The sequence below is a fragment of the Lygodium microphyllum genome, chromosome 13, assembly GCF_053477565.2.
Source record: "Lygodium microphyllum isolate KBCC chromosome 13, Lygodium_microphyllum_v1.1.10, whole genome shotgun sequence".
In the NCBI taxonomy this organism is placed as follows: Eukaryota; Viridiplantae; Streptophyta; class Polypodiopsida; order Schizaeales; family Lygodiaceae; genus Lygodium; species Lygodium microphyllum.
This window is the reverse complement of record NC_141147.1, coordinates 122,018,184-122,044,955: the sequence shown is the minus strand read 5'-3', so window position 1 is coordinate 122,044,955 and position 26,772 is coordinate 122,018,184. Positions and strand designations below refer to the sequence as shown.

Sequence of the window (26,772 nt, the reverse complement as noted above, 5' to 3'; positions counted from 1 at the left end):
GGGTACGTCTTAATTGCTCTGGCATGCATCCTTTACACTTTCGTTTGAAATGGGGCAACTTTGCAGGACATTGCTTTTCGTGTGGAAAATTGGGGTATTTTATGGCCGAATGCCCAGAGAAGCAACAGACTTCAGATGCTGAGCATGTTGCGCTGCCCATGGAAGATATGGTGTGTGGTGCTCCGTCACAGGATGCGACCCAACCACCTAAAGTTTTGGATAAAGGTAAACAACATGTTTCGGGTTTGGATTCCCGTGGCAATGACTGGGTGGATGTACGTGCAAAAGAAGGTTTGATGCTGGCTTGGTGGATCTTGGGCCTAATCCTTCACAAGATTCCATGCGCACTTATGTGCGCCGGAAAGAGATGTTGTCTTCAGACCATCCTGCTCATCTCATGGTTTCTTCTGCACCTCGTAATCAGTCTACTAGGAAAGTATATTCGGACGGTCCAAAGGGCCCATCTGCCAAGTTGGCTTTTGATACTAGAGGTAATGTGATTACCCCATGGGATCGTCGTTATCCTTGCTCCATCCCGAAGACAGTGGATATTCCGTCTACCTCTAAAGCCGGCCGTGAAAACTCTTTTGCTGTGTTAGCTGATTTTTTGGATGAGGGAGTTCTTGACATTCTAGCAGAAAAGGTTAAATCGAGGCAAGCTGTGCCTCGTTCCTAATTTTTTTTTGAATACACATGAAGATAGTCACATGGAATGTGCGAGGCATTTGTTCTCGCCATAAGCAACATGCCATCTGGACTGTATTGCATGAGAATTAGTGGGATGTCTTGTGTGCTATTGAGCAGAAGAGTCACAATGAAGCAGGAAAAGTTGTGGATTGCCATCGGTTTCGCTTGTTTTATGCAGGGACACATGCCATGCATTATTCTAGTGTGCTTATGATTATACATGAGAAATTTCAGCCTGTTCTTATTAAAAATGATGTACATGGCCGTTTTGTGGTGATTGAAGTTTTATTTGAAGGAGAGATCTTATGGTTGCTGGGCCTTTATGCTCCGAATGACCCTTTATCCCGCAGGGATCTTTGGAATACTTTTGTAGATCTCCTTGTCACTTGGCAGACGGGGTTTTTTGATGGGGGATTTTAATATGTGTGTTGATTCTTCAGGGTCCACATCAGAACATTCGGTGATGGACGCTCCGGAAAGTCGTGTGTGGAATACGTTTGCTCTTGCTGTACTTAAGCAAGATCTCTCGTCTTGGCTACACCCTTCTTCTACAGGGTTTACTTTCCATTCTACATAGTATGCAACTACATGGTCGCGGTTGGACCGCATGTACATCATGCAGGACGATGATTTTCTTCTTGAGATGCTGGAAATGAAAGTGTTGCAGCAATATGCCTTGTCCAACCATTTCCCTTAGAGCTTGAGATACTTGCACAACCCATTGCACCTTTTAAGCAATTCTTGGATAGACTCCCTTTGCGCTTCAACTCCTCTTATTTAAAACATTCAATCTTTCACGGCTATATGCAGCAATTGATTGATAGATTTTTATTGGGCTTTGCCCCTGAGGGCAATGCTTCTTTTGAACGATTGCTCTCTAATGTGCAGCGGGTTGCTGGGCAGTATGGGATCCATCATGCCTCTCTTTGTCGGCGGCGTCGGCATGCAGTGGAGGACTTAGTGGCTTTGGTTCGTTCTCTGCTGGGGGACACTCTAGATGATGTATTCTTGCTGTCATTGGCGAGGCGTTTGGCTGATCTTATTAGAGAGTTTCAATTGAAATCTTATCAGCAGGCCAAATTGCAAAATTTGACTAAGAATTTGGAAGACAGTGCTTGTCAGACTCATAAGTTCTCTCGCGCTCTACATGCATCTCCTGCTCGAGAAAATATGACCAGACTACAGGATCCAGAAAGTCGAATGGTCATTGATCCTCAGACTATTGTGAATATGTGCAGGAATTATTTTATAGGCCTTCTTGGTTTGTCTCCTTCACCTTCTGACGAAGTTACTAATGCACGTTCAGTTTTCTATGATTTGGTCCGCAATCAGGTTCCACTTGATATGCAAACCACTTTGGAGACAAATATTTGTGAGGTGGAGGTTATGGATGTTCTGTTACACCTGCCCAAGGATAAAAGTCCCGGTTGGGATGGTCTCACTAATGAATTCTTTGAGATTTGTGCTACCCAACTGGTGAAACCATTAACGGCTATGTTTTAGCAGGTTTGGGAAATGGGGTTCATGCCTTCCTCATGGAAAGAAGGTCTTATCAAACTACTTACAAAAGTTCCTTCGCCGTCAATGTTGAAACATTGGAGACCAATTTCTTTGATGGGTTCGATGTATAAAATCTTTTCCAAAGTGATGGCGAATCGGCTCCACAAGCATCTTCTGGCCATTGTGCATCCTCTTCAATATGATTTCATTAAGGGCCGAAACATTTTGCACAATATCTTAAATGTGCAAATGGCTATTGACTATGCAGGGCACTCTAATCAGGAGGTGGTATTGATTCAATTGGACTTGGAAAAGGCTTTTGATTATTTAGACTGGTCTTTCATTGCAGAACTTATGTCTATTATGGGCTTTGGTCCTCGGATGTCTCGTTTGATCTACACCATTAGTGCTGCGGCTTCTTTGTGAGTTATGCTGATTGGTGGTGTTACCGAGCCATTTGTCCTTGCACACTCTGTGAGGCAGGGTTGCCCTTTGAGTCCTCTCTTTTTTGCCCTTGCGACTCATCCGGTTCTTTCGATGTTATCTCATATGGCAGCTTCTACTCAGTTAGCTGGATTGTGTCTTCCTTTTGGACAGCACTTCATTAGTCAATCCTTGGCTGATGACAGCTTTATGATTTTGCGTGCAGACAAGGATAATCTTCACAAAGCATTAGATGTTTGGACACTCTTTGGTCATGCTTCTGGTCTTCATATCAATGCTTTCAGATCAGCCATTCTCAGTTGCACGGAGTCAGATGTACTGTCATTGGGCTGGCAGGGACAGGTTGTTCCCCGTGGTTCCATTGTCAGGCATCTTGGGTACCCTTTGGGTGTTGATGTTCGGCCAAAGCAACTACTCGAGTGGATTTCACAGAAACTGGCAGCTAAGTTTCTGTATTGGAAGTCGCAGGCTTGGCCCTTCCATGTTTGTCTCAAAGTGGCTCAGATATTCATGTTGCCAATGCTCACATATTTCTTGCCATTGCTACCTTGGAGTACTACTGCTTTGAATGCTCTCACTCAACACATTCGTTTCATGTTACGGAAAAAGGATTCCTTGCAGGCAGGCATTTCATGGATTTCTCGGTCGCATATATGTACCCCCAAACGCATGTGTGGTGGGGCTATTTTGGATGGCGAAACTCATATGCTGGCACTTCGTTGGTCTCTTTTTCGTGCCATGTGTGTGGATCATCTCCCGTGGGTTGTTATAGCCGGTTATTTGGGTTGTTATAGCCCGTTATTTTGTTTAGGATCACGGGCTTCTACATGGTAATACACAAATTTGGAGCTCCTGGTGGCATGTTCTTAATGCAGACTCTCGGTTTTCTAGTCCTTCCTCATTTCTGCTTGTTCATTTGGTCTGCTCCTGGAAATTCGTTCTCCAGAAGGCGCGTTGGCATCCAATGGAGGACCGCTTACATACTAACTTTTTTCAACTGGAATTGTTGGCAGCCTTGTGATTACTTTCTTGGGAAGGCAAACATGAGCTCAGACCAAAATTTATCCGCATGGCACGTTTGGGCTTGACTTCAGTTAGCAGATGCCACCCTTGCCAGTTGTAACGTCTTGATATCGTTTCGTACAGTCAGGAGGCTTTTCAGAATCCCTCGTGGATACCGTGATTTATGGGAACAGATTTTGTCAGTGCTCCAGAAGAGTAGGCAACCCTTTTCTGCCCTTGCTTTGGATGGTCCTTGGTAGGACTGGGACCTTGCGGGTGGGTTGAATTTGGAAAAGGCCTCAGCTAACCAAGTGTATCATCTTCTGATTAAAGATCATCAATGGCTGGTTACTAAAGCTAATTTTGTATGGGGATTGCGGAGATCTCAATCATGGTGGAAGAGAACTCTGATAGAGGGCTGGTTGAACAAGATATCTTTCAAATGCAAGGTCTTTCTTTGGAGGGTGATGATTGGTGGTCTTCCGCTTGCTTCAGCCCTTTCCAAGCCTCGAATCTCTAACGGCCATTGTTTCTTTTGCACCACTACTGTGGAATCGGCCTGTCGTCGATTTATTTCGTGCCCCCTCACTAAGAATATCTGGTCGCTCTTGTCAGCGGTTTGGCGAGCAGTTTTTTTTTTTGGCGAGCAGCGGTTTTTTTTTTTCATAAAAGGTAATTGTATTAATTACAAAAAAAAGGTACAAGTTTACTCGATTACAAGATATAGGATGATACTAAGCCATCATGTGTAAAAGACCCCAGTACTAAACTACAAAAGAGTTACAAAATTCATGGCAAAGACGCAGAGGAAATTGCCATGTGCCAGGGAAGTAAGTCCTCCCGAGGGAGTAAGCCAGAGTGCCGAAGGAGATCTATCTGCCAATGCAAGAGACCTTTAAGCCTCACAATATGTGCCGGGACATTAAAGGCCGAATAAAAAAGAAAGGCATTCCGAGTGGTCCAATTGTGCCAGCATCCTCAGTATCTAAGAAAATGAAACAAGATCTTCATATGTGGCTGTGCCGGTGTGGGGTATTTTGGTCGAACAAAAACCCAATCAAAAGGGCTTAGCGAGAAGCCAACCACTGCGCGCTAGACCGCTGACAAGAGCGACCAGATATTCTTCGCGAGAGGGCACGAAATAAATCGATGACGGGCCGATTCCACAGTAGGGGTGCAAAAGAAACAATGGCCGTTAGAGATTCGACGCTTGGAGAGGGCTGAAGCAAGCGGAAGACCACCAATCATCACCCTCCAAAGAAAGACCTTGCATTTGAAAGGTGTCTTGTTCAACTAGCCCTCCATCACAGTTGTCTTCCACCATGACTAAGATTTCCGCAGTCGCCATACAGTATTAGCTTTAGTAACCAGCCATTGATGATCTTTAATCAGAAGATGATACACCTGGTTAACTGAGGCCTTTTCCAAATTCAACCGATCCGCAAGGTCCCAGCCCTGCCAAGGACAATCCAAAGCAAGGGCAGGAAAGGGTTGCCTACTCTGGAGCACTGACAAAAGCTGATCCCATAAATCATGGTATCCACGAGGGATTCTGAAAAGCCTCTTGGCTGTACGAAAGGATATCAAGACCTTACGACTGGCAAGGGTGGCATCTACAACTGAAGTCAAGCCCAAACGTGCCATGCGGTTAAATTTTGGTCGGAGCTCATCTTTGCCTTCCCAAGAAAGTAATCACGAGGCTGCCAACAACTCCATTTGAAAAGAGTTACTATGTAAGCTGTCCTTCGCTGGATGCCAACACGCCTTCCGGAGAACCAATTTCCAGGAGCAGACCAAATGAACAAGCAGGGATGAGAAAGGATTAGAAAACGGTGAGTCTGCATTAAGAACATGCCACCAAGAGCCCCAAATTTGTGTATTACCATGCAGAAGCCCGTGATCCTCAAGAAAATAACGGGCTATAACGACCCACGGGTGATGATCCACACACATGGCACGAAAAAGAGACCAACGAAGTGCCAGCATATGAGTTTCGCCATCCAAAATAGCCCCACCACCCATGCGTTTGGGGGTACATGTATGTGACCAAGAAATCCATGAAATGCTTGCCTGCAAGGAATCCTTCTTCCATAACATGAAACGAATATGCTGAGTGAGAGCATTCAAAGTAGTAGTAGTCCAAGGCAGCAATGGCAAGAAATATGTGAGCATTGGCAACATAATTGTCTAAGCCACTTTGAGACGAATATGGAAGGGCCAAGCCTGCGACTTCCAATACAGAAACTTAGCTGCCAGTTTCTTTGAAATCCACTCAAGAAGTTGCTTTGGCCGAACATCAACACCCAAGGGGTACCCAAGATGCTTGACAATGGAACCACGGGGAACAACCTGTCCCTGTCTGCCCAAGGATTGTAAATCGGACTCCGTGCAACTGAGAATGGCTGATTTGAAAGCATTGATATGAAGACCAGAAGCATGACCAAAGAGCGTCCAAATATCTAATGCTTTGTGAAGATTGTCCTTGTCTGCACGCAAAATCATAAAGCTGTCATCTGCCAAAGATTGAGTAATGAAGTGCTGTCCAAAGGGAAGGGACAATCCAACCAACTCAGTAGAAGCTGCCATGGAAGATAACATTGAAAGAACCGGATGAGTCTCAAGGGCAAAGAAGAGAGGACTCAAAGGGCAACCTTGTCTCACAGAGCGTGCAAGGACAAATGGCTCGGTAACACCACCATTTAGTATAAATCGCGAAGAAGCCGCAGTACTAATGGTGTAGATCAAGCGGGACATCCGAGTACCAAAGCCCATAGTAGACATAAGTTCTGCAATGAAAGACCAGTCTAAATAATCAAAAGCCTTTTCCAGATCCAATTGAATCAACACCACTTACTGATTAGAGTGCCTTGCATTGTCAATGGCCATTTGCACATTTAAGATATTGTGCAGAATGTTTCGGCCCTTAATAAAACCATATTGAAGAGGATGCACAATGGCCGGAAGATGCTTGTGGAGCCGATTCGCCATCACTTTGGAAAAGATTTTATACATCGAACCCATCAAAGAAGTTGGTCGCCAATGTTTCAACATTGACGGCGAAGGGACTTTTGGAAGCAGTTTGATAAGACCTTCTTTCCATGAGGAAGGCATGAACCCAGTTTCCCAAACCTGCTGAAACATAGTCGTTAAGGGTTTCACCAGTTGGGTAGCACAAATCTCAAAGAATTCATTGGTGAGACCATCCCAACCAGGACTTTTATCCTTGGGTAGGTGTAACAGAACATCCATAACCTCCGCCTCACATATATCTGTCTCCAAAGTGGTTTGCATATCAAGTGGAACCTGATTGCGGACCAAATCATAGAAAACTGAACGTGCATTAGTAACTTGGTCAGAAGGTGAAGGAGACGAACCAAGAAGGTCTATAAAATATTGCATGCACATATTCACAATAGTATGAGGATCAATGACCATTCGACCTTCTGGATCCTGTAGTCTAGTCATATTTTCTCGAGCAGGAGATGCATGTAGATCGGGAAAGAACTTATGAGTCTGACAAGCACTGTCCTGCAAATTCTCAGTCAAATTTTGCAATTTGGCCTGCTGATAAGATTTCAACTGAAACTCTTGAATAAGATCAGCCAAACACCTTGCCAATGACAGCAGGAATACATCATCTGGAGTGTCTCCCAGCAGAGAACGAACCAAAGCCAGTAAGTCCTCCGCTGCATGCCGACGCCGCCGACAAAGAGAGGCATGATGGATCCCATACTACCGAGCAACCCACTGCACATTAGAGAGCAATCGTTCAAAAGAAGCATTGCCCTCTGCGGCGAAGTCCAATAAAAATCTATCAATCAATTGCTGCATATAGCCCTGCAAGATTGAATGCTTCAAAAAAGAAGAGTAAAAGAGCAAAGCGAGTCTATCCAGGAATTGTTGCAACACTTTCATTTCCAGCATCTCAAGAAGAAAATCGTCATCCTGCATGATGTACATGCGGTCCAACCGCGACCGTGTAGTTGCATACTGCGTAGAATGGAAAGTAAACCCTGTAGAAGGGTGTAGCCAAGACGAGAGATCTTGCTTAAGCACAGCAAGAGCAAACGTATTCCACACAGGACTTTCCGAAGCGTCCATCACCGAATGTTCTGATGTGGACTGTGAAGAATCAACATACATATTAAAATCCCCCATCAAAAAACCCCGTCTGTCAAGTGATAAGGAGGTCTACAAAGTATTCCAAAGATCCCGGCGGGATAAAGGGTCATTCGGAGCATAGAGGCCCAGCAACCATAAGATCTCTCCTTAAAATAAAACTTCAATCACCACAAAACGGCCATGTACATCATTTTTAATAAGAACAGGCTGAAATTTCTCATGTACAATCATAAGCATGCCAGAATAATGCATGCCATGTGTCCCTGCATAAAACAAGCGAAACCCATGGCAATCCACAACTTTTCCTGCTTCACCGTGACTCTTGTGCTCAACAGCACACAAGACATTCCACTAATTCTCGTGCAATACACTTCACATGGCATGTTGCTTATGGCGAGAACAAATGCCTCGCACATTCCACGTGGCTATCTTCATGTGTATTCAAAAGAAAGATCAGGACCGTGGCAGTGCTTGCCTCGATTTATCCTTTTCTGCTAGAATGTCAAGGACTCCCTCATCCAAAAAATCAGCTAACACGGCAAAAGAGTTCTGACGCCCGGCTTTAGAGGTAGACAGAATCTCCATTGTCTTGGGGGTGGAGCGGGGATAACGACGATCCCATGGGGTAATCACATTATCTCTAGTATCAAAAGCCAACTTAGCAGGTGGGCCCTTTGGACCGTCCGAATATACTTTCCTAGTAGATTGATTACGAGGTGCAGAAGAAACCATAGGATGAGCAGGATGCTCTGAAGATAACATCTCTTTCCGCCGCATATAAGTGTGCATGGAATCTTGTGAAGCATTAGGCCTAGAATCCGCCAGGCCAGCATCAAACCTTTTACCTTCCTTTGCACGTACATCCACCCAGTCATTGCCGCGGGAATCCAAACCCGAACCCGACACAGGTTGTTTACCTTTATCCAAAACTTTAGGTGGCTGGGTGGCATCCTACAATGGAGTATCGCACACCATATCTTCCATGGGCAGCGCAACATGCTCAACATCTGAAGTCTGTTGCTTCTCTGGGCATTCGGCCATAAAATGCCCCAATTTCCCACATGAAAAGCAATGTCCTGCAAAGTTGCCCCATTTCAAACGAAAGTGCAAAGGATGCATGCCAGAGCAATTAAGACGTAAGCAAGTAGGCCTTTACCTAGCAGTGTCCCATAACATACACAAACGGTTACGATTCATGGCCCGCAAGCTCGGGGGGACCAGAACAGTGCCCACAACGGCCATAGCATCCTTTAACAGCGGCCAATAGACAGCCCACTTCAACCCACACAGGGCATTCCCGTTGAAGCAGGCGTTGAAAATCTGCCATTGGGCGCCATGGCACAACATGGACCAAACGGCGATCAAAGAACAATGGCAGTTTAGATAGGAGATCAGCAGGGTGCTTTTTAAATTTCAACAACACCTCATAGAAGCCTCGAGGCCCAACAAAAATCTCCTCAACACACACCCCCGTGCAGCCATTGGCGAATATGGGAAAGCATTGGGATTCTGCCAGTGAAGAAGAGTGTAACAGCACGGTTGTAAAACACCGAAAATGAGCGCAAGACATTTTTCGGGTCCACCATGGCTTCCAGCACATCTTCAGTGCCAGAGTCAGAAAAAGCTTCATGATTATGTTGGACATAATCGCCAAGCAGTGTGTTGGTAAGTTCCAGCAAATGCTCCCAGTCAACATCCTGAGAATCCACAGTATTCGAGGCAACCTGAGCATAAGAACGTTCTTGATGATCCATTGTCGCTTCCGAAGTATGCTTGGTGCGTTTGCCCGCAGGCTGGAAATCAGGACCAGGGGGCATCTCCTTTGTGCAAGGAATCATATCCTCCGGTTCCTTTGTATCAAAATCCGGACCAAGGGCTGCCACCGTTTGGTTGATAAAAGCCATATCCAGACCAGCCATGTTGAATCACCGCTTGTGCAGGTCAGATGCAGAGCCAGGATCTCACGGGTGGTAGAAAACGAACACAGGCCGCCCTCCCTCTCTCTCTCGCATACGCGCTCGCTCTTTCTCTCTCTCTCTTTTCTGTATAGAGGCGTTGTCCAGGGGCGTATTATGCAAGCACAGCCGATGGCACCTGTGTGTTATCTGTCGGCCTCAGTCCTGGCTTGTCCCAATAACGCGTGTGGCAGAGCACAATCCTAACAGCGCAGGTGCAGGAGGGCGAAACACAGGGCTGGCAGACGACGGCAGGGCTGAACAGTCGATGGAGCCGGGCAGGGATGAGACGATGGTCGACATGGCCTAGGTCCGACGGCAGGGCTAGACAGTCAACAGCGCAGGGCAGGGATCAGGCGACGGCACGAACCCTGACGCATAGGGCGGACGGGCGACAATCAGGCGCAAAGCCCGCAGCTCAGGCGGGCGACAGCAGGGCGGGGGATGCAGCCGATGGGCCTCCATATGCAGGCGACAGGCCTGCGGGTGACAGCAAGAGTGTGGTTGCGGACGACGACGACGTGGCGCAGGCGACAGGGCAACAGGCGATGGCGACGGGGCGCAGGCGACGCATGTCTCTCTTCTCTCTCTCTCCAAGCCTCTCTCTCTCTCTCTGTCAAGCTTCTCACACCCTCTTTCTCTCAAGCCTCTCCTCTCTCTCTCTCTCTCTTAACCTTCTCTCTCTCTCTCTCTCTCTCAAGCTTCTCACACCCTCTTTCTCTCAAGCCTCTCCTCTCTCTCTCTCTCTTAACCTTCTCTCTCTCTCTCTCTCTCTCAAGCTTCTCACACCCTCTCTCTCAAGCCTCTCTCTCTCTCTCTCTCTCTCTCTCTCTCACAACCTTCTCTCTCTCTCTCTAGCCTCTTCCTCTCTCTAGTTGCACTAGTATCACATACGAAAGGTTTGATACCATACCATACTTTAGGTACCGTACCTTACGTATTAGTACCATAAGGTATCAACTTAATGGATGTATCTTTCCCATTCAAATATGATTGTCTCACGAGATTAGGTTAGTTGAGATTCAAACAATTTCGCTCAACCTTTTCTCTCTCAAGCCCACACTTCTCTTATTTGTATGATCATGCATGTATGATGTATCCACTCCCATCTATGTAGTTATAAGTTGTAGGTAGCAATAGCACATGTTGCGCATTTCGCATTAGGTTTTGGCATGTTACCCTCAAGGACTCATCTTATATATTCTAATAGCATTGCTATTTAGACTTAAAATATCTATTTTATTATCTTTTATCCAAAATAATCAAGTTATTTTTTTTGTCGTACTAATATCGTACCGTACCTTATAAAATCTTAAGGTACCATTTAGTACCGTATTTTATTGTACTGTACCGTATCGTACCTTTTGTACCTCACAACTATGAATAGCATTTCCCTTCTCGAGCTTTGATTGCTAGTTTGCAGAGGGCGGATCTTGTGGATGCTATTCGTAGTGAGATGGACAGGTTTCAGCTAGCTAAAGCTACGGATGTTAAATGGAAAGTGGTGATTCAGTCATAGTTGTCAGGTACGAAAGGTAGGTACGATAAAATACAGTACTAATTGATACCTTATGATTTTATAAGGTGAGGTACGATATTAGTACGAAAAAAATTAAGATGATTTTTTAAATTACAAAAACCATAAATCATTAAATTGATAGATTATAGAATACATGTTTAAAGTGGAAATAGCCATTTCATTACAGAATAAGATGAATACATGAGGGTGACCATCGCGGTCGCATGGGCTACGCAAAACATGCGATACAATTACAGTCTAGTATATATGATACAAAAAAAAGAGAGACCTATGTGACATATTATATGAATCTATAATGAGGCATCACTATCATCATCATAACCATCATCATCATCATTAGAACGATCTGAGTGCTCATCAAGAGTGTTTGAAGATGACTCCTCGGCATCCGATGATGAGACACACTCATACTCATCCTCACTGATGAGGTTACCATCATTATTAAATGATGGCTTCCTAGGTGGTGGCTGTGTAGGTAAGGGGGGGATGTCATCATGAGGCACAGGATATGAGCTACTAGAGCCTTGCCGCATATATGTCTACAAGCCACTCGAACCACCCCTCCTTGATGATGGAGGGCGTCGAATGACCATGCCCCTGCTACCACCTACTCGAACTCCTCACCCACGAGCATGCTGACTGCAAGTATCACGAGTATCTGTTGCTATAAGCTCTCTATAGAGCTCTGCAAAAATCACCTCCTCTGTCACAACTCTATAGAAACAAAATTTGTATCCTTTTTCATTAATTTGTCTATATAATGATTTATTAAATTTGTTTCCTTTGCACTAATTAGATATAAAGAAAAGTGCATTGGAGCTGGCCACTGATGAGTGGTCACAGGTTATGGTGGACCCACACGGTGGGTTAGAGAAAAGATAGTTCACACTTTCACCTATATGGCCCGATTAGGCGCCTGTGACCAGAACTCACGCATATCAGGACTCGCACACAGAAAGGATTGATGCCTTGAAGTGTGGGCTAGATCCGCCAGAACAGACAGTTACAATCAACAAGATGGCATGATCATGAAATGCTTGTACAATGTGTATGTGTGGGCTAAAAGCTTGAAATGCACATTTCTTTGCATAGGAAAGTCACATGAAGATTGTGATATTGTTTTTGCGATGTATATGGAAAAAGCTTTCATATGACACCCATATTGGGGGGTCCCTAAATTTTAGGAGCCTCGAATTAGCCTAAAAATGCTAGTCCTAAAAAATAGAGATATCATTCTAAAAATAGTAAATTCTGTACTTTGACTGTGCTTACTAAATTTGGTTGTTTCTATTCTTGACAGTATTCAGCCCAAAAAGGGAGGCCATAGAGAAGAGACAAGTGTCAAGACACTTATCACACAAGTTTCCAAGTGTCCCACCACTTGTCACATCTCATGACATGTGCCTGGACACTTGTCTTGTGTTACTCCACTTTCCCCTTTTGTACTAGCTCTTCCCTCTCCTATAAATAAGAGCTCGTTTTCCTTCATTCAGCATCATTTTTCTTTGTTGTAAACTCATGTACAGCACCCATAGATAGCTAGAAACTGGCCCCGTTCAGCCCCATCATCATCCCCCACTTCTCCATTATCAAATTCCTCCATATTCCCTCTTCTATCACTGCTGTTTTACAGGACAGTAAGCCTGTAAATTCATTAAAGCACCTCCTTCTCGAGCTCTTTCTTTCATTTTAGCAACAAGAAGCAAGCCCTATCCATCAAAAGCAGCAAATGAAGGACAAAAACAGCAGCAAAAGCAACCATCAAATCAAAAGGAGATGAAGCCCTATGCACCTCCTAATGCTCCTCAATTTCACTCCAATCTATATCCACAAGCAAAGCAACTTTCCGAAGAAGAAAAGGAGCGCTTCATGAAAGAAGGACAGTGCTTTAAATGTGGACAAACAGGCCACATAGCGAAGCAATGTCCAAACAAAGGACAAAGCAAGGTTTCTGACAACAAGCCTAAGTCGCCAGTGAAAATCAATGCTATTAGTGATGTAGTTGCAAACACAACACACACTCCAGAGATCCGCAAATTATTAAAAGCTTGGGGACAATTGCAAGGTAAGCAAGCACTATTCTTGATAGATCTTGGGACGAATGAAAATGTCATTTCCTTGCAATTAGCTAAAGAGCTTGGATTAAATAATGAAGAGATGGACACCCCGTCAGAAGTTCGCGAAGCTTTAAATGCCGATGAAGGTGACACAGTGATGACTGTGACACCCTACATTGGCAAGCTCAAGTTTCAAATTCAAGGCTACAGTGACGAAGATACCTTCTGTATCGGAGACCTTGATGGTTGCGATATGATTCTTGGCATGCCCTGGAATCATAGAGTAGATTCAACCATCTTCTCTCAAAAAACGAAGGTAGAACTCACCAATAAAGGCAAGAAGTACGAGATCCAAGCTGGAGTTTCTGGAGATATCATACCTAAGAGCGACTTCAGCTCTTGGAAAAGTATAAAAATTGTTTTTCGGAAGATCTTCCTTATCAACTTCCCCCAAAAAGGCCAGAACACCATCATACTCAACTGTGGGCTAATTAGGCCAAGTAGCTCACCATTTTGTTCATCGGTTCTTCTTGTTCAAAAGAAAGATGGCACATTCAGGATGTGCATTGATTATCGAGCCCTCAACAAAATCACTGTGAAGAATCGGTTTCCTATTCCCAGAATTGACGACATTTTGGATCATCTAGGAGGCTCAAGGGTTTTCAGCCGCATTGATCTAAAGAGTGGTTATCATCAAATTAGGGTAATACCACAAGATGTATACAAAACTGCTTTCCGAACTTCATACGGTCTTTATGAATTCTTGATGGTTCCTTTCGGATTAACCAATGCACCAGCCACCTTTAATCGAATGATGGAGTGCATCTTTAGAGAGCATCGACAATATGTCAGTACTTTCTTTGATGATATTCTTGTCTTTAGCAAGAATGAAGAGGAGCATCATCAGCACTTGGAGATTGTTCTACAATTACTTCAACAAAATCAACTCTTGGTAAATAGTAAAAAGAGTGAATTTTTCATGCATAAAATAAATTACATTGGGCATGTCGTCTCTTCTGAAGAGATTCAGATGGATCCTGAAAAGATCAAGATAATCCAAGAATGGCCTCATCTTCATGATGTACATGAGGTGCGATCATCTCTTGGCTTATGCTCTTATTACCGCCGCTTCATCAAGTATTTTGCACATATGGCTTCTCCACTTTATGACCTTACAAAGAAGAAGACCTCTTTCCAATGGAAGGAAAAAGAGAAGGCAGCCTTCACAAGGCTGAAAACAGCTCTTACTTCTGGACCTGTTTTTATCATTCCAGATTTGGTAAAACCATTTGTGGTGGAAGCAGATGCTTGCGGTGATTATATTGGTGCAGTGCTAAATCAAGAAGGCCATGCCGTAGCCTTTGAAAGCCGCCGTCTAAATGATGTGGAGAAAAGGTATGACATTTATGAAAAGGAGCTCTTAGCAGTGGTTCATGCTTTGAAGATATGGAAACATTATCTTTTAGGCAATGAATTCCTTATTAAAAGTGATCATGAGAGCTTGAAGTATTTCAAGACTCAAAAGCATTTGCAGGAGAAACATGCAAGATGGGAAAATTTCTTGTCTATGTTTCATTTTCAAATTATGTACACTCTAGGGAAACAAAATGTAGTTACTGATGCACTTTCTAGAGTGCCTCGCATTGCAACTATTACAGTGGCTCATCATGAAGATTTTCAAACGATGAAGAATACTTATGATGAAGATACTGATTTTGCAGCAATTTGGTCAAATTTACAGCAAGGAGGTTCTCATCCAGATTATTCCATCAAAGACGGTTACCTTCTCATGAACAATCGCCTTTGTGTCACTCTTCCTGTTCGACAAAAGGTGCTTAAAGAAAGTCATGAACCCCCTTATGCAAGGCATAGAGGGAAGGCAGCCACTGCGGAAAGAAATTGCAAAGCACGAAAATGAATCTATGGACTTGCATGTTGTATATGCTTGTAAAATGGAATAAGTCAACACAAGGCCTATAATATTCGCTTTGCATGAACTTCATTAACTACGTTGTAGTTAGAAAAGGGTTGCATGTTACATATTCGTCATGCGAAAAATTCATTCATCAAGAGTTACATTTAGGAAAGGTTGCATGGCTTATCAAAGCATGAAATTCTAAAGCTTAGACAAAAGGGTTGTAGGCATGATTCTTTGATGTAAATGCTAGTAGGTCCTATGTAAGTTATTCTTCAAATTATCATGCGTTTTGACTTTAGCAAGAAAAGATAGGGTTATTGCGATTCTTGTGGTACGTAGAAGCAATGAATGGGATGTTTACATGTATTGTGACATCTTGCAACTATTTACACCTTTAGAACAAGTTTAGCATCTCTGGGAAAGGATCGTTCCTTGTCACAAGACAAGTAGCCCAATTTATCTAAATCACCTAAACCTCAAGGGATTCGTATAGGCATAGCTAGTCGATACGATAAAAACCTCAAGTACTAGCTAGGGCTTGGCACGTCAGAAATGCAGCCTAGTATCGCACTTGGACGCCAAGTCGAAACCCTCAAACCCAAAGGTCCTACCCACATTCACGGAATGTTTGGGTCAATTGAACGCCCATGCAAACAACGAACTAGGGTTTCTACCCTAAGGATCGACCGACCTAATGTTAAAACTCGGGTTGAGTTTGGAAACCCTAGAACCGAACGTTGCATGGATTCCTTGGATTCATGGGAACCATGCTTGTATGGGTGGTTGGTCATTTCAGCCTTATGTCTACTTTAGACTTTCATGGTGGCACTCATTGTATGATTGTTGCTGTGTTGGTGATTTGGATGCATCAGGTATGGATGTGTTTTACCACTGTTTCTAAATTTTTTGATAGACTTTATAATGAACATAGTAACATGGGATGGGAAACGGGAACGGGAACAGGGACGGGGAACAGGAACAGGGTGGGTAAAGGACCGTCCCGGGGACGGGGGAAAAACGGCAATTAAAAAGTAGTTTTTTTTAGTATTTTAAAATCACACTTAATCTACTCTAAGAGAGGAACATTTGAAGGACACATTTGCACCACATAGAAGAAAATAGAGCATTATATTAGGAAATCCAAAAGACTTGTAACCACTCGTTACTCAAGAGTCAAGAGCCAAGGCTCAAACTACAATGACAAATGTACATAGAAGATGGGAGGAGAGTGTAAATACTAAAGCCAAAAATAAATACAAAATGTCAAAATGCCACATGACATAATGGCAAATGCTAAGTATGAGGGTAAATTGTAAGACTCAAGAGTCTAGAGTGCTCTAGAGAGTCGAGAGTCGAGACTAAGTAGTGGGTTGGACAGTGGGATGAAGCGGAATCTCCACGGACTCTGTGAAGCCCTCGACAACCTATGGCTCCTCCTCACCTATGCCCTCAAGGTCCTCCAAAATCTGAGCTGTGTGAAGTGGGTCAACCTCTAGATCCTGTTGTGCCTGCTTCCATTCGGTGAATGAATCTACTTTCTTCACCATGCCTTTGCAAAGCATTCGCAAGTTGGAACTCACAAAGACCAAATCATTGGCACGATGCACTCCAAGGCGGTTTCTCTTCTTAGAGGCGATGTGGCTATATACTGACCAAAGTTGCTCCAAGCAACTGGAGCTACAACACTGTGAGAGAATGCGGATGGCAAATCGCTTTAACTCTAGACCATCTGCACCATAATCCTCCCACCAAAGTGTTGAGCCGATCTTGAAGCGATCCATCTGTGCATCTGGCAATCCATAACTACCCCTCTTCTCACGATATAATTGCAATTGATCTCTGATTTTGCGCCTGATACCTGCGTGTGGCACTAGATGATCCAAGATAATCCTGAAGCCATTGCTAACCTCTCTGTCCTTTTCCTGCTTGCAACCTTGAAATTCGGGATCCACCATGTAGGCTGTTGCATGGAGAGGGGAGTAGTAGGCATCCCACCTTGTCACACACATGGATTTGATCTCATCGTAGTCCTTATCAGGAACATAAACCTTGAGGCGCTCTATCATCCGATCCATGGCCTTATATACCTTGCCGATGCATGGCAACATGCCATCCACAACCCTCAAGAGGTCCATGACTGGTTTGATCATGGTGTCAGTGCGCTTCATACTTTCCCACCCTGCCGTGTCATTTGCTCGTGCTTTGCACTCTTGTCCCCTTGCTGTGGAAGCCTCTGGCATGCTAGAAAACTCATCACTAAGGAAGAGTCCTCGTAATGCCCTGCTACATGTGGACAAGCGGCCTAACATGAGAAAGTTGAAAGCAAACCGTGTCTCTGAATATTTGAGCAGAGAGAGGTTTGACCTCTTGGTGAACTCATGGTGAATCCTCCCATGATTGAGGACAAAGGTGACAATTTTGTTGGCTTCATCCATGACAAGAGCTATCCATGGTAGGGCCCCAATGTCTTTGATGAGATTGTTAAGACAATGGGCCATGCAAAAAGAGACGGTGATGTGAGGATATGTGGCTTGAAGTATGTTTCTTGTTGCTCGATTTGCCGGTTCGCCATCTGTACAAATGGTCACCACATTCTCTGCTCCCATGGTTTCTAAAGTTGTTGCCCACTTCGCAACAAGTACATCAGTAGACTTCCCGGAGCCGGAGGCGTCATGTGAGTTGACAAAATACATCTCTCCACGAGAGTAGGCCACCACTCCATGAATAGACCACTTGCGGGTGTCACTCCATCCATCCATCACAAGTGTGACACCATAATTGGCCCATAGCTTTTTCATATTTGCCGCAGCAGCCTCAACACTCCTATTCTCCTTTTCGAGAAGGGTGGTGTGAAGGGTTTCCGAAGAGGGGGGAACATAGGAAGAACCATATTCCCCAATCTTCGTAACCATGGCTCTAAAGTATGCAGACCTATTCAATGTTCATAAATCAAAGAGAGCATGTTAAGAATCAATATGATGATAAATAATAATGTTAAATGAACATAATAATTTATTATTTATCACTTGACACTAGAAACTCACCGAGCCGCACGGAAAGCAATGTGATCATGATAGAAGAAACGAGGCACAGCCATGTCCGTCTCTTCTTTCAAGCGAGGATTCCAATTTTCCTGGAGGGTACTTTGGCGAGGATGAGAAGATGGGGTGGTCGATGCGGATGGGCCACATGCAAAAGGTGTCGATGGGAAGGTATGTGATGGCACACCTCTACCCAAGTTACTGCTAGCCTCCACAGGACGTCCTTGTGACCCCACCATGAGATTGGGATCAATGGCCACTTGTGGAGATCGCCTTTCCGCTTCGGCCACCTCATAGAATATCAAGAAGCTCTTGTCTTTTCTCCGGGGTCACCTTTGTGCAATATCTCATCTCATTCTCGGGTTCGCTCAAGAGATGAGCTCACACCTTGTTGGCACCACCACTGCATTTGTATCCACAAAGTTGCATGTCCATGCTCTAGCACCGCCTCCCGAACCATACATAGGGCAATCGACCTCATCCCACATGACTATCAATGTATCGCGGGTCTTCTCCTTCGAGTGGGGCTGGTGGTTCCTTCATGATTATCACTTTGTGAAGAGGTGGATGCCGCGGTAGATGTGGGTTGGTTTGTAGATGGGGAAGCCGATGAAGATGCCATAGATGATAGAAACTTTGAAAGTTTGATGAGAAGTAGCCTTTGAAGTTTGCCCTTGAGGCTTGAGCAATGAATTATGAGGCCCAAGGGAGGGAGAGTAGAGTCTAGACTCTAGAGACTTGAGAGGGAGAGAGAGAGGGAGAGAGAGAGAGAGAGAGAGAAATCTTGTACAATGTAGAGGGTAGCCTTGAGCCTTGAGGCTGGAGGCCCAAGGGAGGAGAGAGTGGAGACTTGAGACTTGAGAGGGAGAGAAAGAGCCTTGAGCACGCCGGCCTTCAACCTTGAGACTTGAGACTTGAGAGGGAGAAAAAGAGCCTTGAGAAGTTGAGACTCTTGGCCTTGGAGTGTGAGTGTAGCTTGAGAGTGGAGCATTATATAGGAAACATTGGCAAGAGCATGGCGGAAATGGCCGTTGGCAGCCAAACAGTCAATTAATTTTTTTTCAAAAATTGCCCAACGGCTCCCTGGGCCGTCCCTAGTTGGTGTCCTTGATACGCAGGCGTTCCGGGAACGCATCCCGGCTTGGCTCACCGGCGTCCCCACTCAGAGACGGGACGTCCGTCCGTTCCGGAACGTCCCCGCCCGGTCCCGTCCCTGGGACTGCGTCCCCCCTTCCCACACTACCATCCCCTCTGTCCCCTGTTACTATGATAATGAAGCCTATTCACCTATATTTTTGACTATGAGTTAATGAACAGTGATTTCACAATATGAAAAGTTTTTGTGTGGATGTATCCTCTAGAGCCCACCTTTAATGCCTACTGTCTAGCAGTCTAGCTGATGTAGGCATCCAGTGCACATTAAGTCAGTATCAAGTACATGCAAGATCATGATGCATGATTGGTTTTCTTGTACTTTACTGCTAAGATGGGAATCCTTTTTCTGATTGCTTTTATTTAACTTGTAAGCAGGCACCTGTAATTATTTTCATGGATGACTTTGACTATTTTGCCGGTGTCCGAGGTGATTCAGGAGACACAAGGAAACAAGACCATGAATCCCTTATCAATCAACTGCTTGTGGAGCTTGATGGGTAACAACATCGTCATTTTGTTTGTATCTTATAGAGCTTAGCATTATTGTATTCAAATGTCCTGTTTGTTTTAGAATATTCATATCAGGATTTTTCATGTTGTTTGTGATATAGACTTGCTTTGTAAGCATCATGATACTTGTTTTCTGCTTTTTCAAGGTTTGAAACACAGGAAGGGGTGGTGCTTCTAGCGACAAGTAGTCGTCCATGGAACATTGATGAAGCTTTGCGAAGGCCTGGACGAATGGATCGAACAATTGTGCTGCCCTTACCAAATAAGACAGAACGAGAGCTGATTCTAAAAAATGCAGCCAAAGTTGTAATGGATCATGAGTTGATAGATCTGGTTGACTGGAAAGAGGTACTGTTGTTAAGGATCAACATAAGATGGTTTTGTATTGAGTTGTTGCAAACTTGACTGTGCAGCCTTACACTCATCTGGGTTGTGATGAAGCTTCACGAACTGAGTGGTTGCTTTTCACCAATGATCCAACAAGCAAGAAACTGCTAGAAGTATATCCACTAGCAACTCAACGCTGAGAGGGTGCAGTATTAGATGGTAGCTGATGATAGTGACAAAATATTGGTTGATCGAAACTCTCTTATAATAAAGTTGGCCTGTTTTCCTGGCTACCACTTTTGTAGATGAGTATAGGGTGTTCATAGGTGAGGCACACTTCAATTCATGCAAATGCTGCATACAGATATGACACTTATGCTTCTAGTCATAGGCACAACAATGTGTCTCTGCCTCTAAGGCTTACAATATGGAGAATGCATCTGTTTCAGATGCCTCCCCAGTGCCATGGTCTCAAACGGCCTCGGCATTGTAATGTCTAGACTCCAAGTAAGTGGAGCACAATCGATCTTCAGTTTGTATTACAGGCTGAAGGTTGGTGCCAAAAGGTGATAAAATCATACACCATGACAAGCTTGAGTACTATTTACCTATTGGGAATCACCTTTGACCCTTATTTTCTATATTTTCTATATTTTTGACCCTTTCATGGGACTTAGGCTTGTCTACCAGCTTGGAACTTTTTGGTCTTAACATTTATTCCAACAAAATTCTTGTGCTATGGCTGGGAATGAACGATATTAATGTCTGAAGATGTGGGCTTCTGTACAAGCACTCATGCTAAACTTATTTTGGGGTCTTCAAAGTGCAAAGTAGCTTATTTTGAAGACTGTGTTTGCTGCGGCCCTTGACTGCCAAGGCTGCATGTGGTGCACACACACAATAAAGCAAACTGTCTATGTTTGAGCCTAGGGTAACAGTCCTTGAAGCTTTCTCTTATTGCACCGATCTCACTGTTTAGTCTACTATATCCAGCATAAGTTTCAATGTTAAATGACTTTCCTCTTTAAAATTACTCTCTCAAGAACAATGCTACTTTGTTGTTAATGCATTTTTCCAAAAGTGTGATCTTGAAGAGATACTACATCAAAAAACATGTTTGTGTTGGAGATACGCATCTGTGTCTATGTGGGTGTACCTGAGTGTTGGAATACTGGGATTACAGATGGCAAGAAAGACTAATGGCATGACACCTCAGCAGCTGAAAGAGGTACCCCGTGGGCTGGAATCAAGTTTTGTTTCATGGAAGTATACAGATGACGAGGAGTTATTCACTATATTCAAGTGGCTCGCAGTTCGTAATTCTTTCAGCTTCTTTACATATTTTTTCTTTATTTTGATCATGTGTAGCTTCTTTCATCCAATTTCTTTGCTTCTGTCCTTCAGTTTCTTGCAGTTTGTAGCCAGAATTGCCTGGAGGCTGCAAGATAGTATGAATCTGCGAAAGAAGTTGTAATCACATGGTTCTTGTTTGATTGCAGACCCTGAACAAGCTCACTCCTGAGTGGCTTGCTAAGACGAAGTGGATGAACAGGTGGAAATCTGGACTGAGAGATTGGCTAGGCTTGCGAGTTACAAAAGAAGACATTGAAGCAGCTGTTTATTCCATTGATGTTTTCAATGAGACTCGCCCAGGTCTTGAGTTACGTGGGCCTGGCTACCCTGTGCGTATCTTTTGTTTTCTGGGAACCATCCTCTTTTGTTACAAATTGTGTTTCCCTTTCTGGGTACAATATCTGTATAGATTCAGTATATTTAGATTTAGATCTGATTTTCTACAGTATCAGTGGGCTGAGGTTACATTGGTGTTCAACTTAAGTAACTGATGACTGTTTAGAAGGCAGGGTTGCATGCAAATTTTCCTAGTGACATTCTGTGCTGTTGAGCTCTCGTACTTTCAAGCATCCACATTTGGACGGAGATGTGTGCCAGGATGGAAACCATAATGTGGCAAATGTGTGAACCAGGATCTCCTGATCATGTAGGTTCTGCTCAGAAAACATTGTTTTATGTGAGTCAGGATTACATTGTACAAACCATAGAAATTTTGCAATATGCTGACTTTTGGCTGTATGAGCCTTGACGACAACAAAGCCTCTACTGCTCTAGGACAGGATTTTTTGAGCCTTGATCTATTGGACAATTGGTGCATGAGGGCTGTCCTTAGAGTGGCTTGTTATATGTAGTGGCACACATCCGTTCCTCAAATACTGAGATCATTTGACAACCAGATATGATTTGCATGGGCTGGTGTCACTTGATGATTCACATGTAATGGCACAAGCCCTTGCTGATGATTATTTTTCAATGCCCAGAAATGGTGAGCAAGATCTTACAGATCAGTTGCAGGTGCATGCTTGAAGGTGTGGCAAGTTTGGGAATTTGTCTTCTAAATATCCCAATGCTCAATTGAATACTTCCTCTTCTCTAGCCTCTGTATCTCTGGATTTAGTTAAGACTATGAATAGGAAACAGTTGCAAACTTAGAATCAGCAAACTGTTAATGGTTCCCAGGCCAGGGCACGGACAACGAATAATGTGAACAAGACCTCTGTTAATGCAAAAATGGACCTGAATAAAGGAGAGGCAATTCAGAAAAAATGGAGAGTAATGACTAATAGGAAATAACTTATAAGTCACATCAATGCTTGCAGAACTTAAAATGAAAACTTCAGTTGATCTTGAAGTGTCAAATAGTAGCCTCCATCTGGCAACCAGTGGATGCAACCATTATATGGAGTTAGAAATTTCGGACCCTTTCATTTGCATACTGCATGATGATAAGGGGATGGATACTGATGTTCATGGATGATACTCAAATGCGCCAATAAAATTGTGACTTGTAGATCTTCCTTATGGCAGCCCTTATGTCACCATCCCTGGTCAGGAATTCTTTTATTTGTGGAGGCTTCAACAAGTTTTTTGCAGATGAGGATAATGCATGTGGTGATTCTGTTATAGAAATATGATTTGTTTTTCGAATGTGCTGATTGTGGCTAGCAAGTTGCCTTAATTAGCAAGTTGCCTTAATTAGTGTTAGTGGTCATGGTGATCTTCTGTTTGTGAGGGGCATCAAGAGGTATGGTGGTTCGGTCTAGTTTTGATCGCAATTTTGATTATTGTTCCTATTTTTGGACCATCCACTTGAATTTTACACCTTTATTGGTTATCACTGATATTTCACCGTTTATATCATCTCTGTAGTGTTTCAGCATCGCTTTACTCTTTCTTTGATTTCAAGTGCATTCATTCTGACGTGGTATGATTCCTAGAATCGTGTCCTGTTTGCTGAAATTTTGCATTTGCTGCTGCACTTTGCTGTGGTTCATCCTCCAATGTTGGTGTTTTTGTCTAAATTCACTCCACCAACCCTCATCCTCAGTGATGACCCATGTGCCCGTTGAAATTCTTACTGTCCAGCTTCACCAGTCCAGCCTGTGTTGTGGCTGTTTCTTATTGCATTTTACCTGGGTGATATCATGAGCAACATCATGTCATTGTTGTGAGGGCATCAGGAGCAGTTGTGAGCATTGCACATCAGTCCATAGTGAGGATGACTCCTTAACAGAATGGATAGCAGAATGCAAGAACTGGATTCTTATGGAAATGACTAGATGCAATGTTGAAGAGCAAAGGGCTCCCTCATAGATTTTGGCTCAAAGGCCTTATGTGTGCAATTCATATTTTGAATTGTGCTCCTAGAAAAACATTCAAGACAATTACACCATATGAGGCATGGTATAGCAAGAAGCCTAGTGTGTAGTGCTTTCGTGTTTTCAGTGAATTGGTTGTGTCGCATATGCGAATGTACCCAAAGAGCTTTGTGGAAAGCTTGATGACCAAGTGGTAAAATGTAATTTTGTTGGATATGGCATGGAAAGTGTTGGGAATAAAGGGCCATCGTGCCTTTTATATGTGCACGGGTGTGAACACACCCACATATACTCTCTCTCTCTCTCCAAAATTTTAACATTACTTAATGGTACCTTGAGATTTGTAAGGTCTGATATGACAAAAATATGATTTTCTCTCTTGAAAGCTACCTGATATGTATTTTTCTTAAAAACAAAAAAAAAAAGGTAGAGAACTTGTTTGAATCTCAAATACATAATTCATGGGATATCACGTCTTTCTTTTCAAGTGAATTCTTTCTTTTCAAGTGAATTCTTGTGCTTTCTTCTAAAGTTTGGAACTTATCTGATGATGTGGAGCAGTGGACACGAGAATTCAAGTATCCCCATGCAGTTTGGGCTGCTGGACGTGGATTAATGGGGTTTCTCTTACCAAACTTTGATGCTCTAATACAAATCTGGCTAGACCCAGGGTCATGGGAGGTGAGATTCTTCGCCATGTACAGTAAATGCTTTCGTTTTGCTGTATTTGTTCTTCTAAGATTTGCTTATATAACAAATTTTCAAGGATGTAAAGTGTAAAAGCTTGTCATGCTGATTGGTGCTGAAGGCTACGAGTTTCCTGTGCTAACATTTGGACTATGCAGGCCATTGGCTTCACTCGGTTCAGAAAAAGAAGGGAAGGTGGCTATGAAGAGACTGGAACACTCACAAGGTCATACTACGAAAAAAAACTGGTTTTGTGCTTTGGCTCAAGTGCAGCAGCAGAATTGTTGCTCCCATTTGGACATAAAAACAATCTATCAAAGTTTGAGCTCAAAGAAGCACGAGAGGTAAATGATCAACAAATGGAGGCCTAAAGTGCACACATGCATGCATATATACATAGGGTCATGCATGTTTATGTATACAATTTTGTGTAGGCATGTGTGTGGCATCAGTGCATGTGCATTTACTCCTCTCTTAAAACATGCATGCAGACACATGCACGCGCGCGCACACAAACACACAATCTCTCTCTTCCCCCCTCACCCACAGACAGATATGATGTATGTATGAATGCACACAAGCCCACTCAAGTGCGCACACGCACGCACACACACACACACGCTTCTTTGGTAAAACAGCTAGTTTATATATCAATGCACAATATACAAAGGGATGAACACAATGAAATAGTGCGACCAACAAGTTTCATAAACTCTCATAGTTGAGATTGATTGAATCCTTTAGTCGCAATACTTTTAGAGAGAACTTGGTGCTAAACCTTTCGAAAGTATGGGCAGTGCTCACAATGACATGCTCAAATGTTTCCAAGCTGCGGGTTTTCCAAGTACTCCATAAAACTCAAAAGCAACATCTATGTCAAGTCTAGGACTGCTTCCTCAAAAGTCATCTTTGTCCCAAACCAAATGGAAGAGGAGATGGTCATCAGGGAGGAGAAGTAGAGTCTAAGACGATGTACTAGAGGGGCTTCTGCACAAATCAAGATTTCATCACAAATCTTCAAGTGAGATAGTCAAGGCCTTTAAGCTTGTGTTACAGCATGCAGGAGCCATTGATAGAGGATATAAAGATAAGATAAGTAAGGGTTTTAGAGAGAATACGTAGGTTACTTATGGTCAATAATCCCAAAGACACAAGCTTAACAGGTTTTTATTGAAGGAAATATACTGAGGCTAGGCACAACCAACACATAAGCCTTCCCTTTTGAGTGTAGATCAGGTCAAAAACCACCATAACATGAAATATATGATAATTGAAGGTCAAAGCAGGTGGATGACTGCTTGCGAAAGAAAAACAACTTTATAAAATATCAAAATGACTGCAGATGGCTGAAGACAAAGGCTAAGCTGGTCAAGTCAAAGGCAGGGCTGTTAAAATGCAGGGTACAACAGCACACAACAGGGTCCGTGCAGGTTGACCACCAGCTGCAGGGTGTTGTAAGGGCCAGAAAATGAGTTGCCAGCAGCGCATGAAGTAGGAAACTAAAATGCACCGTTATGGCTTCATAATCAGTCGGACAAGGTGGAGAAGACTGCAAAAGCAATTAGTCATAGTAGAAGCGCATGAACTGACAGACATGGACTATTGATACCATATGAGACAGATATAGAACAACGGAAGCTAAATAGTGAACCTGCTGTGTACACACGGAACTAAATGGAAGCACAAGAACGAATGAACTCAGAGACAATGAACATGGGAAGTGAAATCCATATACCAAAGCATGACTGTAAAATCCACACAGGCTCTAGGCAACCAGTAAAGTGCTCCTAGTCTCCCTCTCTCTAGCAGGATGTAGTGTGCTGAGATGATAAAATGGAGGAGATAGAGCCTATAAATGGACTGAAAATGAGCTGTGCTATAAGCAGGTTGGCCAGTCACAATAAAGGCTTAATATATAGGTCAGCCAATCAAGAGCTGGCATGGCCAATAAATGAAGAAATGCATCCAAAAATGCCCCTCAAATGCCATACAAACCCATGATATGTACAATGCTAACACTTTCATGAAAATATCTATTTTTGACTGCTAGGTCAGAGTATTCTAAACTGATGTGGAAGAAGATTGGTAAGTATGATCCTTCGTATGTACCTCCATCATTGCAGATGTTATGCACCTTTTTGAGCAATCAGCATTGA

At 43.4% G+C, this 26,772-nt stretch overlaps 2 protein-coding genes across 4 annotated transcripts in view; one reads left to right on the top strand and one right to left on the bottom strand.

Moving 5' to 3' along the window:
* Positions 1 to 26,772, top strand: part of EMB2458 (FtsH extracellular protease family) — a 166,235-nt gene that overhangs the window by 115,378 nt on the left and 24,085 nt on the right. For all 3 annotated transcript variants that reach the window (XM_087691687.1, XM_087691686.1, XM_087691685.1), the window contains exons 9-14: positions 19,797 to 19,918; positions 20,078 to 20,279; positions 21,442 to 21,570; positions 21,758 to 21,940; positions 24,491 to 24,610; positions 24,775 to 24,960. In XM_087691687.1, the coding sequence (XP_087547813.1) occupies positions 19,797 to 19,918; positions 20,078 to 20,279; positions 21,442 to 21,570; positions 21,758 to 21,940; positions 24,491 to 24,610; positions 24,775 to 24,960 (942 nt within the window). The remainder of the gene's footprint in view (positions 1 to 19,796; positions 19,919 to 20,077; positions 20,280 to 21,441; positions 21,571 to 21,757; positions 21,941 to 24,490; positions 24,611 to 24,774; positions 24,961 to 26,772) is intronic.
* LOC148027147 (uncharacterized) lies at positions 16,650 to 18,322 on the bottom strand. The gene is made up of 2 exons (XM_087690652.1): positions 18,270 to 18,322; positions 16,650 to 18,156 (listed from the first exon to the last, which is right to left on the bottom strand). Exons 1-2 carry the CDS (start codon positions 18,320 to 18,322, stop codon positions 16,650 to 16,652), a joined length of 1,560 nt encoding a protein of 519 aa, XP_087546778.1.

Excerpts from the sequence above, each read along its gene's own strand:
- LOC148027147 (XM_087690652.1), bottom strand. The coding sequence starts at position 18,322 with ATGGCTGTGCCTCGTTTCTTCTATCATGATCACATTGCTTTCCGTGCG. Across the intron at positions 18,157-18,269 it reads ATTGCTTTCCGTGCGGCTCG|GTCTGCATACTTTAGAGCCA; the intron begins GTGAGTTTCTAG and ends AACATTGAATAG.